Source organism: Cheilinus undulatus, linkage group 9 (assembly GCF_018320785.1).
Source record: "Cheilinus undulatus linkage group 9, ASM1832078v1, whole genome shotgun sequence".
In the NCBI taxonomy this organism is placed as follows: Eukaryota; Metazoa; Chordata; class Actinopteri; order Labriformes; family Labridae; genus Cheilinus; species Cheilinus undulatus.
The window spans coordinates 47,720,020-47,737,607 of NC_054873.1; the positions used below are offsets into that span (position 1 = coordinate 47,720,020).

The 17,588-nt window shown below is 41.6% G+C and overlaps 1 protein-coding gene across 1 annotated transcript in view; it reads right to left on the reverse strand.

The window, feature by feature from the left end:
• LOC121515053 (tetraspanin-9-like) overlaps positions 1 to 17,588 on the reverse strand; it is a 258,707-nt gene that overhangs the window by 109,490 nt on the left and 131,629 nt on the right. The window contains exon 3 of the mRNA XM_041795620.1: positions 16,385 to 16,459. Within this exon, the coding sequence (XP_041651554.1) occupies positions 16,385 to 16,459 (75 nt within the window). The remainder of the gene's footprint in view (positions 1 to 16,384; positions 16,460 to 17,588) is intronic.

The window sequence follows — 17,588 nt, forward strand, 5'->3', positions numbered from 1 at the left end:
CTAAAATAGTTACAAATTCTGGGTAATAAATGATCAATTTATTATTAATGAACCAAGAAACAACTAAGCAACTAACAGGACATTTTTACTTAAACAACAAAATGACCAACTGCTAGTTAATTTACACTAGCATTGGAATACTTAGTAAATAGCAAAGCAGCAACCAAATGAATATTACAAGGGTTAAAAATCCTGAATCATGAAGTCATTTTTACCTCCGCCGCAGAAGTTATGTAAATGGACGGGTTGTTTGTTTGTTAGTTTGTGTAGTAGCAGCATAACTCAAAACGTTGTGGACAGATTTTGATGAAATTTTCAGGAAATGTCAGAAATGGCATAAAGAAGAATTGATTAGATTTTGGGACTGATCCAGATCACTGTCTGGATCCAGGATTTTGTTTTTTTAAGAATTCTGTACTATTGGGAGATAGGGCTAAGGGCGGAGGTCTGCGCTGTTACCACTTTACACCAAGAGATGGCGGACATGAGTAACTTCAATCCCAGCAGCAGTTTTTGGGTGTGTTTCTATTCAAAGTTTTGGAGTTTACAGAGTTTGAAAGACGCACACCCGGTCGAGGAGACGAGTCGAAGCGCAACAGAGAGAGAAAGACAGCAAATTGTAGCGAGAATACACACAATGCTGGGAGGAATAGAGGAATATTCACTCTCTGCCATGACTTTCAGTCGTCCAGTGAGACCATTGGTGAGACTGTCGGTGCATCTGTTGGCACCAGCAGGCAATGCTTCCACCATGACAGTCCACCCGTAGCGAAGCCAATGCTGTTCCCCCCACATTTCCACCCCACTGGGGAGAGAGTAATTGGCGAATGCCATGGTTGGGGGCACATGGGGACGGATCCAGGAATTTTTTAAAGGATTCTTCACTATTGAGAGATAGGGCTAATGGCAGAGGTCTGCACTCTCTGAGTGCGTTTCTAGTTAAGTTACACTGTGATAGCTATACTTTTTTCATTCCTGAATAATAACCACTCTTATCAAAGCAACAACAATCTTTTTTACTCATTTGTACCATAGTATAAAGCAATCTTAAAAATGTAAAACCCTTTTCTTAACCCTTTACCTACTGAGCCGGCACCAACGCTGTGTTTTATATGTCGGCTGACGACGTCGAGGGAGATATTTTCCATTAAGGAGAGGAGTGCTGCCCCTTAAAGAGGATTAAAACGGAATAGATGTCGGAATAAGTGGGGGGACTGAATAAAAGCTGTGCAGAAACATAAGTAATGCTTAAAGGCATAAGGCAAAATGAAACTCATGAAAAACTGCTAATTGGGAACCAAACACTGGAATAGGTGCTAAATAAGAAACAAATAATGAACTGCAAGCAAAGGAGGGAACAGTTCAGCGAGTAAAAGTGTAAAAGTGGCAACAATACATACATTAAACCTTTATAACCAAAAGAATTGGAGGGCCAAGTCTTTCGTTCATCAGGGGCCAAATCTGTTTGCAGGCCGGTGTGCAGACTCGCTTTTTACAGATTTTTAAAAATATTTCTTTGATTTCAGCAAAAATCTCACCAAACGTGTTTGATTTCACATTTAACCTGTTTTATGCATTTTGTTTTATATAAAATAAAAATAAATATACAATTTGAAATTATATAAAAAATATTTGTAGTTTTTTTAGAGCATCTGGCGACCCCATCTCAGTGTCTCATGACCCTCAAGGGGGTCCCGACCAAGGTTATAATAGTTTTTTATTTTTCATTAGTTTTTATTTTTATTTTGTTAGTACTTTCTGTGTTCGATTCCAGTTTAGTTTTTTTATTAGTTCTGACTGCTGGTTTGTTAGTTTAGTTTAGTTTCTATTTTTCAAAAAACGCTCTGTTTTAGTTTAGTTTTTATAAGTTTTAGTGTTAGTTTTAGTTTTTTACAGATAGATGTCGTGGCTGAGTGAGAGTCATACATTTTTAAAAACATATTAAAACAGGCTTCTCTTCACTTATCACTTTATTTACTTAATGTTGATGTTTGAAATACAGCTCCAGACATAAAACTACCACTTTGTGAAGTCTTAACTAATCAGATCAGGCAATTTTACACTCCCCAGACTTGGGTGTCGGTGCCAGTCAGTATGGTTGTGTCAAAGACTAAAACTAAGGATATTTTGTCTCAATTTTTATTTTATTTTAGTAAGTTTTGTAAGCGCACTATACAGTCTTAGTTAGTTTTCTTTTTGTCAACAAGGCTTAGTTTTTATTTAGTTTCAGTTACCTAAAATGATTTTTGAATTTTAATTTTAGTTATTTAGTTAGTTTTAGTTAACTACAACAACCTTGGTCCTGACACCCTGGTTGAGAACCACTGCATTAGGGAAAGGATGAGTCAGTTTCTGTTAGTTAACTTACACCTAAATTGGAAAAATGACTTGGTATGCAACTAACCTGCGGTTAACCAGGGAACAAATGCATAACTCACTGCTAAATAACCAGGGAAAGAAGTAACTAGCTGATGTTGATTGGTACTCAGTGTTTACTGGATTGATAATAACTGTTAGATAATTAAATGTAAATGAGCTACATGCTGGTTAACCACTAGTTTACTGGTAGATTGTGAGCTCTTAGTTGATCAACATACTCAGTGCTAACTTAATTCTGAATCCTGATTTAATGCCTCAATAATCATTAGTTCCTCATTTTGTGAGCATCACAGTGGGTCAGTCCTCAGTCCTTACCTCTTCATTCTTCCCTGGTTAAGATAAGATAAGATAAGATAAGATAAGATAAGATAAGATATACTAACCAGCAGTCAGACTCCTTCATCACCCTCTAACTGCTGATTCTTGGGTTCCTCATTGTAAAGTGTTGCACAAACTCCTCTGAGAACATTTTGCTGATGTGATCTGAGCACAGATGAATAATTCCAGAGCAACATCTCCCTACTGTCAGACAGCGGCCCCTGATGTGGTGACATGTAAACACCTTGGGGAGCAGGTAGACTGGGACTTGTCATCGTGCAGACGTGGAGCGCCGGTGCTGACTCATTACCCGAGCACTGAGCCATGACCAAGCTGACAGCTCCACGTCTTCTCCGAGTCAAATGGAGTCAGTAAAGGTCACACATTGTGCCATGTTGGATAGAAATGGTGCAGAGGAAGAAGTCAACATTTAGACATGTGTGCGCTCGCTCTGAGTTTCTTCTCATTAGTTTGGCTCTGACGAAAACGAACCTCTCATGTCTCTCTGGTGAGCTTGTGTTCCTCATGATAAAAAAAGGATCACTTATTTACAGTAGGCAGCATGCTGCTGTATAGAAGAGCAATTAGTGTATTGGAGAGAGTTTTATTCACTTTTACCCACCTGCTATTTATCACTTTGAGCGATTATGCTCTTCAAATGATGTTATGGTGTTTATTTCTAAATGAATCACAGTCTCTGCAGTGTAATTTCACAACACAAAAAAACATGCAGGTGGTTTGGTAAATATATTATCACTGTGAGAAAAAGGCCGACTAAAAGGGAAAAACAAGCTTTCTGTGGAATAAGACAAATGGTGTATACAGTATATAAAAATGGAGCTAAACATTCTTAGCTGCCTTCTCTTCACTGAGAGGAGGACGAAGATCTGAGCCGAGCAGAAATAAAGAGGAATCAAGGCAAAAGACATGAAGATGAATTTAAATTTAGACCTCAAAAAAAACAACAACAGAATTTACTCTCATGTTATTTCAAGCTACAAGCTAAAGAAACAACCAGTAGACTATAGGAAGAAATAGATGCTTATCTAACCCAAAATAGAGAGTGTAGATGATCAGCCCAGGAGACCCCCTCTCCTGACCTCACAGCCTGACCTGGGCCTTGAAGGAACATTCAGAAGATTTGGATAGGCACACAGAAGGCTTCATAGCAATGCATATCAGAGCAAAAACCAAGACATGAGGTCAGAGGAACTGCCTGCAGAGCTGCAGAGCTGCAGAGCTCAGAGACAGGACTGTTGACAGGCACAGATCTGAGGAAGGCTACTGTGGCACTGAAGGTCCCCAAGAGCACAGTGGCCTCCATAATCCTTAAATGGCACAACCAGGACTCTTCCAAGAGCTGGTCACCTGGCCAAACTGAGCCATCGGGGAAGAAGGGTAGAAGGGTAAGAGAGGTGACCAAGAACTTGATGGTCACTCTGATAGGCCAAAACCAAATTTTGAACCAGCCAGTGTTTCCAAACCAAAAAAAAAAAAATGTTTTGGAAACAGAAAAGCTGGTTCTCAGCTGGAACCAAAAAATAATTGGATCTTCATCAAGATCCGTGGCATTGCCAGTGGTCGTGCCATATTGTTGAGAAGACAGTTGGAAAATGGAGAAAAAAGCGCTCTGCTGAGGAGAGAACATGTTTGGTTAGGATCTGGGCATCGATGAGATTCCAGGTGAAGGTGGAGAGTAGAGCAAGGAAAGGCAAGTTCTATGCTGAGCTTGTGGAAGAGAAGGCGAAGGTTGAACTTGCACGCTAACCAAGCGGCAACCTCCGATCCTGAAAATGAAGCCAACGCGGAAGTGCAAAAAATTGCAATACAGCGAGTATCCATTTGAGGCTGGCTGCAGGAACACAGGAAGTCCCGTCTGAACACCTGTTTAAAAGCTGTTTTATACACTAGAAAAAAACTGGTTTGCAGCCTGGTTCAAAAAACCAAATGCGGGTAAAATTTACCCGAGGCTGTGCTTTCATTGTGTCTAACTTAATGTGTATACAATTTTAAAGACTGTTTGACTTTGACTTTTCCTAAAAGTTTGTTTTATAGCACCTGATATCATAAAAACAATCTTTGCTTAAACCCATTTTTTTAAATGGACATTTATATCTAGAACCACCATGCAGGTCAAATCAACCCATGGGAAACCTTGATTTTCCCACTGTTTTATTTCATACCAGCAATGAATAGACAGCGCCATGGAAATACCATCTCTCTATTGCCTAATCAGAAGTCATAGATCAACCTTCAACATGGATACAACAGGGAGAAAAAGACATTCACCATTGATAAATGTCAAAAGGTAATCTCAGTGCTTTTAATGAAGAAGAATCTGGTGATGGGGAAGTTTCGGGATTAGCCATTGCAATTTCGGGATCATTTTCCAACAGTGATCTAGTTCTCTTTCTGTGGTTAATAAGCTTTTCAATGTCTGTGGTTAATTAACAGTCCTTGATCCGTGCTATTTGTGAAAATTAAGGCACTTTAATGACAGGTAAATTTGACCTGTTGGCTGTTTTAGAGACCCAAGGTGGTTCTAGCGTTCTACTCAAAGCACTTTTACCCTGCAGGTCACAGCTACACATTCACACCCATTCACTCTGCATTCACACACTGATGGCAGGGGTTGCTATATGAAAATGGGCCATCAGTACTAGCTTATCAGATTCATATGCATCCATACACATTTGCATGCAACCATTCCAGCTCCTGCAGACATGCAGCCACATGAGACTGCAGGAGCCGGGGATTGAACCCGACCCTCCTGTTGCACGACGACCGACTCTCCCTACTCATCCACAGTCGCTTCTGTTTTATTTTAAGCCTGCCAAGTCCAGATGGAAAAATCTTATTTCAAGATATAATAAACAAATTCAGCTTGAGGGAATTGTAATTAGAGTAAAAAACCTCCCAATGTGGCAAGCAAATTTCACTTGAGTGTTTTCAAATTGGATGTCCAAATCTTAATGAGTTGGTACATCTCATTCCAACACTGACAGACAGTGACGGCTAAATTCTCTTAGATTGGCTCTGATATACGCCTTTTTTTTATTTTCATGACTTGAAATGAGATTTTTATCAGCACTTGGCTGCAGAACGTGGTGTATAATCAGTATAATGGGATATTTTTGACTAGAAATTAGACAAAATTATACTCAGGAAAAGATTAGTGTTTTTTGCACTGTCTAAATTGCCCGAATACATTCAGCTTTATTATTCCTTTTGAAACTAAATAAGAGAGATGGTATTGTTTGAACATGAGTGGTACTGATAGGAATCAAAGCACTGAAATGTTAATGACCTTGGTGTAGATTTCTTTTTATCTCTACTTTCTAGGAGTTTGGGATTCTTCTCGTCTCAGAGAGAAAATATTGTCACATATGTTACAGCGTCCTGCTTTTGTGGAATGATTTTCTGAGTTGTCAGCTCACAGAGACGCCGCTCGCTTATCTCCAGTCGACTGTGAAACAGCTTTGAGAGCGTGTAACCTCGTAACAACATTAAAGACAGCCGCATCTTATTTTGCATCATTGTTGAACAGTTTTTAAGATAACCTCCTGACAGCTCAAAGTATTTTCTTTCTTCCCTTCTTATTTGTAGCATTCGGTCAGTCCTCTTAGAGTCTGCTCTACATTCTTCCTTGGGGCGTGCATTTTCCGTCAGGGCACAGCGGCTCCAATTTTCCCATCCTGTAACTCCCCAAGACCCTCAGAACCAAGCCTAACAATATTTTGCTCTCATTGCACTGCTCTGGATAAGGGCGTTTGCTAACTGCCCGAAAAGAGTAATAAATGATCTGGAGAGGAGCAGCATCGCAGCGAGAGGTCCCCAACAGCACATCATTAAACAGGATACATAATTCCCTGGGTTTCTCAGTGAGCCGGTGCCGGGTAGCCTGAGGCCAGGACAGTCGACAGAGCCAGGGGAAGACCCCCACTTCTTCTCTGTAATTGGTCTGGAAATAGTAAAGCACAGTCGGGGGTTTGAACATAATTTCTGCCTGCTCAAAAATGCAACACGTGACTGGATGTCTGCTGGTTTGTTGGCTTGTTAGTTAAATGAATCAGCGATGTGGCAGCGCCTTTTCTGCACTCTGAGATAGTCTTTTAATGTGCCTAACCTTCCTTTATTCTCAGCGGCGCCGTTCCCTTTGTCCTGAGTCTCTTTTAAAACTTCACAGCGTCACTCTCGTCACATTTGTCTCCTTTTGATCCTCCCTTTAGACTTTTTTGATGTGCTGCTCCCTCTCTCCTCTAACAACTTCCCTCCCTGGCACATTTTTCTTTCTTCCAAGTCTGCCTGGCATATCTCACCTGTGCCTCTCTCCCTATCACAGTGCACACTCCTGTTCTTTCCTCTCTCCTCGCCAGGTTCTGCTTCCTCGTTCCGAGCTAATAAACCGCCACCGCTGTTCGGCTCGGCGTGTTGGGCCGGCCGAGGCACAATGAGGTCACAGCGTTAAAGACGGATGGTTGTAATCTGGTTTGTGGCCGGGCCATCTGCTGTAGTCAGCTGGTTGCTAACTGCAGGGCCAGCCTTTATTATACTACGCTTCTTACATGGCATTTAATCAGAGAGCTTAACACCGACGGGCTGCGGAGGGGAAGAGGGGGTACCTACACACGAGCCATACCTGAAGGCGAGCCTGCCCGGCTGACAGGGTCGAGGGAGAGATTTTCCATTAAGGAGAAGGAGTGCTGCCTCTTAAGGAGGATTAAAACGGAATAGATGTCGGAATAAGTGGGGGACTGAATGAAAGCTGTGCAGAAGCATGGGTAATGCTTTACAATACGGCACAAAACAAACAGGCATAAAGAAACACATAAAAAACTGCTAATTAGGAACCAAACACTGGAATAACTAAATAAGAAACAAATAATGAACTGCAATTAAAGGAGGGAACTATTCAGCAGGTAACTTCTAATTAACATTTACAAAAATGACATAGTGACTAAGGAGCAAATAAAATAAATTAACTAACAAAATGGGATGGTTTCAAGGTCAGAAACATAAAACTATCTACTAGATAACCTACACAAAACAGGGCAAAATCCCAACGTAACAAATAAGAAATCAACTCTTAGTTAATGTAGGAAAAATGAGTAATTTGCTGCTAATTAACCTGGGAGGAACTCCGTAACTTACTGCAAATTGATCAACAAAAAAATGGGCAAAATTCCAAGGTCACAAACATGAAATTAACATCTAGTCAATGAGTGGAAGAAATGAGAAACTTACTGGTAGTTACTCAATATTTACCTCCACCAAGGAGGTTATGTGATCGAGTGGGTTTGTTAGTTAGTTAGATTGTTAGCAGCATAACTCAAAAAGTTTTATACGCATTTTCATGAAATTTTCAGGAAATATCAGAAATGGCTTAAGGAAGAACTGAATAGATTTTGGGACTGATCCAGATCACTGTCTGGATCCAGGAATGTTTTAAAGGATTCTGTACTATTGGGAGATAGGGCTAATGGCGGAGCTCTGCACTGTTACCACTTTACACCAGGAGATGGCGGACATGAGTAACTTCAATCCCAGCAGCATTTTTTTGGGTGTGTTTCTATTCAAAGTTTTGGAGATTTTAGAGTTTGAAAGACGCACGCCTGGTGGAGGAGACGAGTCGGAGCAAAACAGAGAGAAAGACAGCGAATTGTAGTGAGAATACTCACAATGCTGGGAGGAATAGAGGAATATTCACTCTCTGCCATGACTTCCAGTCATCCAGTGAGACCATGGGTGAGACTGTCAGTGCATCTGTTGGCACCGACACGCAATGCTTCTGCCATGACAGTCCACCCGTAGCGAAGCTAATGCTTTGCCTCTCCGTGTTTCCACCCCACCAGGGAGGGAGTAATTGGCGAATGCCGTGGTGGGGGGCACATGGGGAGGGATCAAGGAATTTTTTAAAGGATTCTTCACTATTGGGAGATAGGGCTAATGATGGAGGTGTGTGCTCTCTGAGTGCTTTTCTAGTTAATATGTATTTTTCATCGGTTCTTTTGTAGCTCCAATTATCTGTTTTTTTGTGTTCAAAAAGAAACTTTATTGTTCAGGTGAAGCTGCACACAGTGCAGTGTGGGGTAAAGCCTGTTTTATGCCAAACCCATCCGCAATGTTGTCGAACGTGACGTCAATTATTAAGACACGCCCCTTCGCGGGGGTCCTGTGCGGCCGATTTTCATCTGGTCGCACACATCCCCGAAATTTTTACAGACGTGGACGCAGCAGACGCCAAAATGGCATCAAACACGCTACAGACGTGATTCTAGAAGACACTGCCCCCTAGCTTTTGGGAAAATATCAGTTTGCGTCAAAGCCAGGAAGCCAGCGCGAGGTATAAATGCACCAGACGTTCCCGCATCAGTTTTTGTCCATGCGGCCTTCTGCACTGAAAGCATAACCAAGCCTGAAGGAGGAGGCTTTTAATTCCTCTGTGGCACCATTTCTCTTTGAGCTTTTGTTGCCTCAGTGTGTCACTACTTTCAGGACTCAAAAGTCGCTCACTTCTCTTCAATTTGAATGTTTGCAAGGACATTAAAAGCAGGAAAAAATGCACGTTTTAAAAGCGCTTCTTGATGCAGAAATCCCTCCCCTGAGTTCTTCACTGCAAAGTCATGTCATCTGTGATTAACCAGTTCATGGGTACTTACTTTGTGGTCACTTTTGTAAAGTGGGGCATCCCACTTATGAGTAACATTCCATCTCAGTCTTAACTAAGGGTTAACTAGCAGTTGATTCCCATGCAAGTTTTTGTGCACCTTATAGTTAAGCACTGCAGAGAGATGTTCTATTAGGGAGCTGGAGCACTGCCTCTTAAGCAGGATTGAACTGGTGGAAAGGCAGGAATAAGCGGGGAGACGGGCTGACTAAATGAAAGCCATGCAGCAAAGTGTTCCTCCAGCAGAGCAGGAAACTATATGTTCATTTCTCCCCCTCGTCTCGTCGACAGCTTGTCACCCAGAAGGATCGCTGTTGGCAGAGGCGCCACTCATGACTTAAAGATGACCTATTTGAAAGACTAAAGAATCTGTTCACATGCTTCTGTCGATACACATTTTAAAGCTGCCAACTACTGTACGTCTTCCAGACTTGTTAATAAATGCCTTGTGATTAGAAGATCAAATAGGAGAAGTGAATTAGTGATTCCTCTGATCACAGCCTGTAGCAGAGGATAAGGGGAGCCTCAGACAGCATAGCAGATCTCCGAGGAGGGGAGAGAGCCAAACACAGATCAACATCTCAACGTGAGACGGACACCTTTTCGTCCTAACTCACGCCTTTGTTGGCTCTCTGGTTGGCCCACTGACCCACCAGTAAGATAGCCTCCTCTCATTGATAAGCAGTGTCACCAACCTCACCCTGGCTGAGTCTTTCCAGGGTGTCACAGTAAAAATATGACATTAATTTTGGTACTTCATGGTTTAAAGATTTCCTTGGGGTGTCTGCAAGAGTGACTTAAGAAATCCACATCATAATCCAGGAGGATTTTTCATCCTGTTTCCTAAACCGAAGTTGATGACAGTGGCAATTCAAACCACAGATAATCACAAAGAATGGGAACATTTTCTTGAAGGGGAAGAACAACATTGCTCCACCACAAATAAATCAAGCTTATAGCAAATATATCAGTGCTGAGTCTCAAGGCTTTTGCACACTAAGCCTGTTTTTTGGTCTAATAAAAGATTGTTAAAAAAGAAACAGAAACAGATCTTATGTTGTGCTGATCGTGCTCGCACATTGATGCCAAAACTAAGTGTTATTAGCAACATTTTTGGAAAGCTGAATTTAACACCAGGCCACACTAAGGCCTGGTTACTGCCAGACCTGCTGACTCTAGAAATCTCTTTAATAGAACCTGTCTGACAAAGTTAAAGAGGCTAAAAGATCTCAAAAGGCAACACATCATGGCACCATCTAAGAAATCCAAGCACAGATGAGAAACAAAGTCACTGACATCTATCAGTCCGGAAAAGGTTAAAAAGCCATTTCTAAGGCTTTGGGACTCCAGCCAACCACATTGAGAACCATTACCCACAAATGGAGAAAACTTTGAACAGTGGTGAACCTTCCCAGGAGTGGACGGCCTACCAAAATGACACCAAGAGTGCATCGAGGACTCATCCAGGAGGTCACAGAAGAACGCAGAACAACATTTAAAGATCTGCTGGCCTCACTGGACTCAGTTGATGTCAGCGTTCATGATTCAACAGTAAGAAAGAGACTGGACAAAAACAGCACCATGGGAGAGTTCCAAGGAGAACACAAAGGCTCTCACGTTTGACTGAAGACATCCTGATGATCCCCAAGACTTCTGAAAAAAATATTTTGCAGTATGAGGAGACAAAAGTTGAACTTTTTGGAGGGAATGCATCCTAAAAACTACAGGATTTCATCAAAAGAACATCGCGTCACAATCAAACATGGTGGTGGTAGTGTGATGGTCTGGGGCTGCTTTGCTGCTTCAGGACCTTGATTATTTGCCTTAACTGACTGAAAGATGACTCCTACTCTCTATGAGACAATCCTGAAGGAGAATGTCCGACCATCAGTTCATGACCTCAAACTCGTGCATTTGGGCAAGTTCTTGCAAATTGACCTCTGAATGGATTTAAAAATGAAGGTTTTGGAGTGGCCTATAAAAGTCTGAACTTAAATCTAAATGAGATGCTGATGCATAACCTTAAACAAGCTGTCCATGCTCAAAGAAGAGAGGGCCAAAATTCCTCCCTGGTGATATGAAAGACTCATTTCTACTTATTGCAAATGTTTGCAGCTGTTGATGTCAAGGTTGGAACAACCAGTCAATGGATTCAGGGGGAAATAACTTGTCACATAGAGGCAGCTTGGTTTGGATGTTTTTTCCCCTAATGGATGAAATAATAATCTAAAAAGTGCAATTTTCATTTTACTTGGGTTATCTCTGTCTGAAAGTAAAATTAGCTTGATGATCCGAAATATTTAAGTGTGACAATTTGCAAAAAAGAAAGGAATCAGGAAAGGGGAAAATGCTTTTCACAGCACTGTATGTCTTTAGTGTTTCAGGAGGTTTATAAGGGAGTAAAATCAATTAAAGATCAAAAATGCTAGCATAAATACTGTGGACCAGATCTGAAATGCTAGCATAAATACTGTGGACCAGATCTGAAATGCTAGCATAAAATGAGGGGTATTTTCAAAGTTTTAAACAGAGAGAAGCCTGTGGACATGAGATTTTGTCTAACCTAGTTATGCCCCCTCCCCAAGTGGGGCAGGGCTCGACATAGGGTCGACATTCTGTAACATAAAATGCCATCTGAGCAGCATCACAGGACAATTTCCTGAAATTTGCAGAACATCTTATTTGGAGGCAGCATGGAAATGCCATCTCCACTAATGTATAATTTATAGTGACGGCCCGCTCTCCAATGACATTTGAAGACCAATAAAAGGAAAACGTTTGGTAGCAACAGCATTATCATGGTCTCACATCCTATTAGATCTAAGCCAGGATAAAAACACTGTAATCTAGCAAGATGGGAGACTGAAAAAACTGTCTGTATTCAGTTGATCATGCGTGAATGAGACACCACATCCCTTATTCATGCCCTTGATTCCTCGTTTAAGAAATCCTCGGCCCTATTTGGCTATCTCTCCCTGACTTCACAGGTGATGGGAAGCACTGCTGCAGAGTCAAGAACGCTCTATTAAAATTCCAGCAGCAGATCACGGTTTGGAGGGTTTTTTCCCCCCCCAAAGTTAAGCCGGTAATATTTTGGAGATAAGGCAGCAGACATATTTACTCCTGACGGGGTGTGCCTCAGAGACCTGATCCAAATCTGAGAATGGATTGGCTGGTAAATGAATTCCTTTATCTGCCTGAGAGACTAAGTTTGAGCAATAACCTCAGAACAAAGAGGGAGAATTAGACAACGTCCCAAGGGCCAGACGACATAGAGACTTTGAATGTATAAATAGACGGACCTATCAACCACGTGTCCTTGAAGGCGTCACTTCTTGTCCACATTTGTCATCTTCAGGGCCAAACGTTTGAGGGAGGATTTAATTAAACACAGAGAAGTCTGTCCATGGATGTCAGTAATCTCCTGAGCTTCACATGCAGTCATCTGTTGTCGGCACAGACTCGCACCTGACTCCAGCCCCTGCAGGGGTCATGGGAAATGTGCAGGGGACCAATTACAGGAGCCAACTGGCAGTGATGGGGATGCATTTTGTGGCTTCACCTTTGACCGCTGGGTAAACGGCAGAATGAAGACTTTCATCCTGCTGCCTGACGTACAAGCTAACATAGAAAAAGAGGAAAATCGAATCCCAGGAGGCGACTGGAGCGCATGTTTATCATGCTTTTCCTGCTCTGACCGCCTGTTTGTGCTCATATGTGTGCGAGACTAAGTGGTAGAGCCTGTTAACAGGAATTTCAGGGTTTCATCCCCAGTTCCTGCAGTGAACCCTATAATTCCTCCCATTGCTGCATCAGTATATGAATGAGAGATGTCAATACTCACTGGCATTTTATGTACCATCCTCTGCCTTCGTGGTGTGCATGTGTTCTGCCTTCTAAAAGTTTGTTTAGTTTTCTGAAGACTAGAAAAGCTTGTAAGTTTATTTATCCACCAAGATTTAGTGATAAAACAGCTAGCTATCCCAAAAGGTTGAGCTGTACATGTGGTTACAGACCTCCAAAGTTTTTACACAGACTTCACCTGGAGTTTTTCAGTCAGGGTGAGCTGATGTGTTAATGCAGCAGGACAATAAAAAATGTCTCAGTGTTCGTTGTTTAAATTGAAAGTATCAACTCATTTTTACTCGTACATTTATGTAAGTTTACTTACTTTTCTTGTCCATTTTAATTGTCACTTAAATCTTTCACATATTTTAATTTCAAACATTCCTGCCACTCGGAGTCTAACTTTAGTGACATCACAAAAGGTAATGACAGAAAGGTGCGCACTGAATCATGAAGAGCTTTTCCATTATGTTCAGAACACCAGCCCTGCCATGTTAATGTTCCTTACACACAGGCTGGACTTTTCTAACTGGGTGGGTAACTTCACCCATGGTGCAAAAGTGTTTAACGCCCAGAGGTATTCTGGAAAAACTGCAGATTAATACGTGTATTGCATATATGCACATTCTGTAATATAAGGCTATGTGCAATTGTACCAGAACTTTAAATAAACAGGCCAAGAAAAAATCTGCAGTTTCCTCCAACACATTGCAGTTCGCTTGAGCTGCACATGTCTGCTCCGGCTCCTGCAGCTTTCACACTAGGCTTGTGTTTGCTGTATGCAAGCCCCATATCCCTGCTGTCAGAACCCTCTCATTCCTCTCAGGTTTTACCTCAGTAAACCTCCTTACAAGTAACTTGTTTCAGTGTATAGTGGAAGGGTGTCGGTAACCCTTCAAAATAAAAGCATTCTGCACAAATGATGGGAGTTTCTCTGCAAAAATGCTAGGCTTTTACTTTGAAAAGCACAAATCAGAAGTGCACTAAGACTGTATTTACTTTTCCTGTGACATTTTGTATCAGTGTGAAAACAGAAAGCTTCTCTATTATTCCAAGTTTACAGAAAAACGTCATTAAACAGATGCATTTTAGGTCATGCAACACTGATTGAATGGCAACTGGACTGGTAACAATTCTTGAAGATGTTTCACCTCTTTTCCAAAAGACTTCTTCAGTTCTGAGTGTGAAGAGTCAGAGTATATAGCCTAGGCTGACCATAGTTATGCAAATGAGCTGTGTGGTGTGTGACAGCCATTAGCAGACTCGTTTCTGCCGGGGGTGTGGCTAAGTGGGCATTTCTTGGGTTGTTAAGGTCACATGTTCTTAGCTCCTTCGTTCTCTGGCGGAGGTGTTGTTTGGATTGTTTATGGAAGGAATCCAGCACTGTATTGTATGTAGGTGATAGGGAGTGTCCTAGGCCCCCTGCTCTGTTCAGGGATGGTTTCTCCATCTTGACAACAATGGCTTCCTTGACACCTCTCTTGACCCAGCGGTCTTCTTTGGATAGGATGGAGACGTTGTAATTAAAAGAATCATTCAGAAGAGTCATTCTTTCAATGACAACAACGTCATGGCCTTCATCAGGGGCATCAAGAGACCTATATTCTACCAATGTGAACGCACGTTTTTGCTACAACAAAGTAAATATGGCTCTCTATTCATCATTTTCCTATTATGTTCCATAAATGCGTGGCGCACAGATAAAGTAGGTGAATCTCTAAATTCTCTGTGTCCGAGCTGTGCGTATCAGGTGTGTGAGACGCGGTGCACATGCAGGCAGTCTGAAAGCTCTTACTTGTTAACATGCAAGCAAACTGAAAATCAAGCTGGTAGAGATGCACATCTCCCAGTCTGGAATGGGCTTTATGCGCTTTAACACCTTATGCACCTTAACTACAATGATCACTTAATTCCTGATGAGTCTTCAGCAAAATCATAAAGCCACCTTCTGTATTGTTATATGTGGGTCTTTGTTGAATATTGTACGGCTTATGTTGTCTTTATATTTAGTTTTTATTGCCATTATGTACATGCTTGATGAATTTACATGTATAACATCAACCTGCCAGGGACCAGAAGTTCGCCTATGGCTACCATCTGGCTCATTTACATGTCCATACTCACTGAGTTAGTAGCTTCACTTGTTGTGCAAAAGTGTCTGATGCCCAAAGGCATTCTGGGAGAACTCTCCAGATAAAAGAATGATTGTCAAGCAGCTTGATTAAAATGACAAAAAGAACCTTATAATTTCACAAAGTGGACATCACAGTGATGTTGTGTAATCCTCACTTCTGCTGAGAATGCGGGGCAAACTTGTCAAACTCAAGCACATGCTCAGACTGTTAGATTTCTTCTTTTTCTGCTTGTTTGAGTGTAACTCTAACCTGATTATTGCCACCTAGTGGACAGTAGTGTGAACCAGCAAATTGGCAGCCAAGCTCTTCGATGTTACTGGTGTACTTTAAGTCATCTTCACTGGAAACAACAGTTTAATGGTTTCCTTCACTCTGTACAGATACTTGACCATCTAGTAAAGTTAACTTCATTTATGTGGGTCTGCTCATAGTCATGTTCCGTGCACATTTACATTACTATCCTTTCAAATACAGCAGACCGCAGACTCTAACCAGTTAGTCTGCAAATACACAGAGAAGAAGAAAAAGGACTGCTACACGTGGACAATGGAGTCCAACCTTTGGGACACTATGAACGTTTCCTGTATTTTTAGATAATTTTTTCACACTTCCACATCAATCCTGCAGCTCAGTGGATGAAAAGGACCTGTGTGCACCGATTTGCTGGTTCTTGGAGAGACTGGAATGGCCATCACATTCTACTCAAGGACAAGTAGTGTGTACTTAGGCAGAGTTGCATTTGCATCTCTCAGGGACTGTGCCGTAGTACACGACTGTGACTGAGACCACTTCTTCAAGCAGACTCAGGTAAGGCGCCTGAATGCTTGTGTTCAACTGATCATGTGAAACAGACTGTGGGGTCAAGAGTGGGGTCCTGAAATGTTCCAGCAATTTTCAGGAGTTCTTGTGTGACAGCAGCTTGTCTTATGTAAGGTTAAGAAACATAATGTGGCTTTAGGAATGCATGAAGAAGAAGTTTACGGTTAATGCAGCATTAACAGCTTCGACACACACATCAGTGGAGAAAAAACAAACGTACCTTATCTGAGTAGACAAAGAAGAGGATGAGCAGTATCAGCTCTGCCAGCAGAATGATCAGCAGGACAATGAAGAACTGTCAGAGAGAAGAGAGCTTTGTTTAAGTAATCACACTGGAAGTTTTGTTTATCTGTCTTATCAAACTGATAAAAACAAAACATTTTACAGTTTTCATCCTTTTCAGAATAACCTCTGCATTTTGCATTTGCAGTGTTCTACGCTCACCTTCCTCCTCTGCACCTGACTCCATCCTCACCCTAACCCGGGCGCTTTACACCATCCACAAATGTTTTTATCCCACAGGACCAGCCGAGCAGCGAGCAGCTAGAACTTGTTTGAACAGCCAAGCAGGGCTGAACCTGATCACAGCTCGAGATGTGAGACTGCAGACAAATCTATGCAGCCAGAGAGCCAAAGATATTTTATCTTTTATCCCCTCGCTCCCAAGGCCCACCCTGCATCTCTTAAATATTTTATTATGGATTTTTATATGAACATTTTATCATTGGAAGAGTGTTGTATTGGATTTTTACTACATACTTGGGATGTATTTCAACCATATTTAATCTATTCTGGTATAAAATGTGACTGTAGGTGACTCAGAGGAGGGAGAAATGCTGTACCTCAGTCAAACCTGTCTGCTTTAGTAAAGTATTACTCCGATGAAATTTCCCGTCCCATCCATGTAGGGAACATGTTTGCCAATTTAGGCTGCAGAGATTTTTTTTTTTTTTTTTTTTTGCAAAATTTGCTTATTAGCTCTCATCCAGAGAGTGAGATGTGAGGAAAACAATCTGAAGGATGAATTTCAAACCACAGAAAAAAACCCTGTTAACTTCATTTTCATGTTGACTGAACACATGAAGCGAAGAGTCTGAAGGAAACCAAATCCACCGGACACAATACCTCCAAAGCTCGCTAATTGGATCGTCACATCTTGTTTGTGTAATCTAGGGAAAAAGGTGGAAAAGAGGATGTAGATTTACGGAGGATTATGTGTAGGACTGGAGCTTCTTTACTAAAAAATAACTGGAACAAACAAGGTGGATTTTAACTAGCAGGCTGTGCCGTGCAAAAGCTCAAATCTAAGTAAATGTTTCTGCAAATATTTTACATTTTACCTACTGCCTTGACCTGAGCGCATGTTCTCCCTGTGCCCCGGTACTGCTGCTTCCTCCCACCACCAAAGACATGCTTGTTAGGTT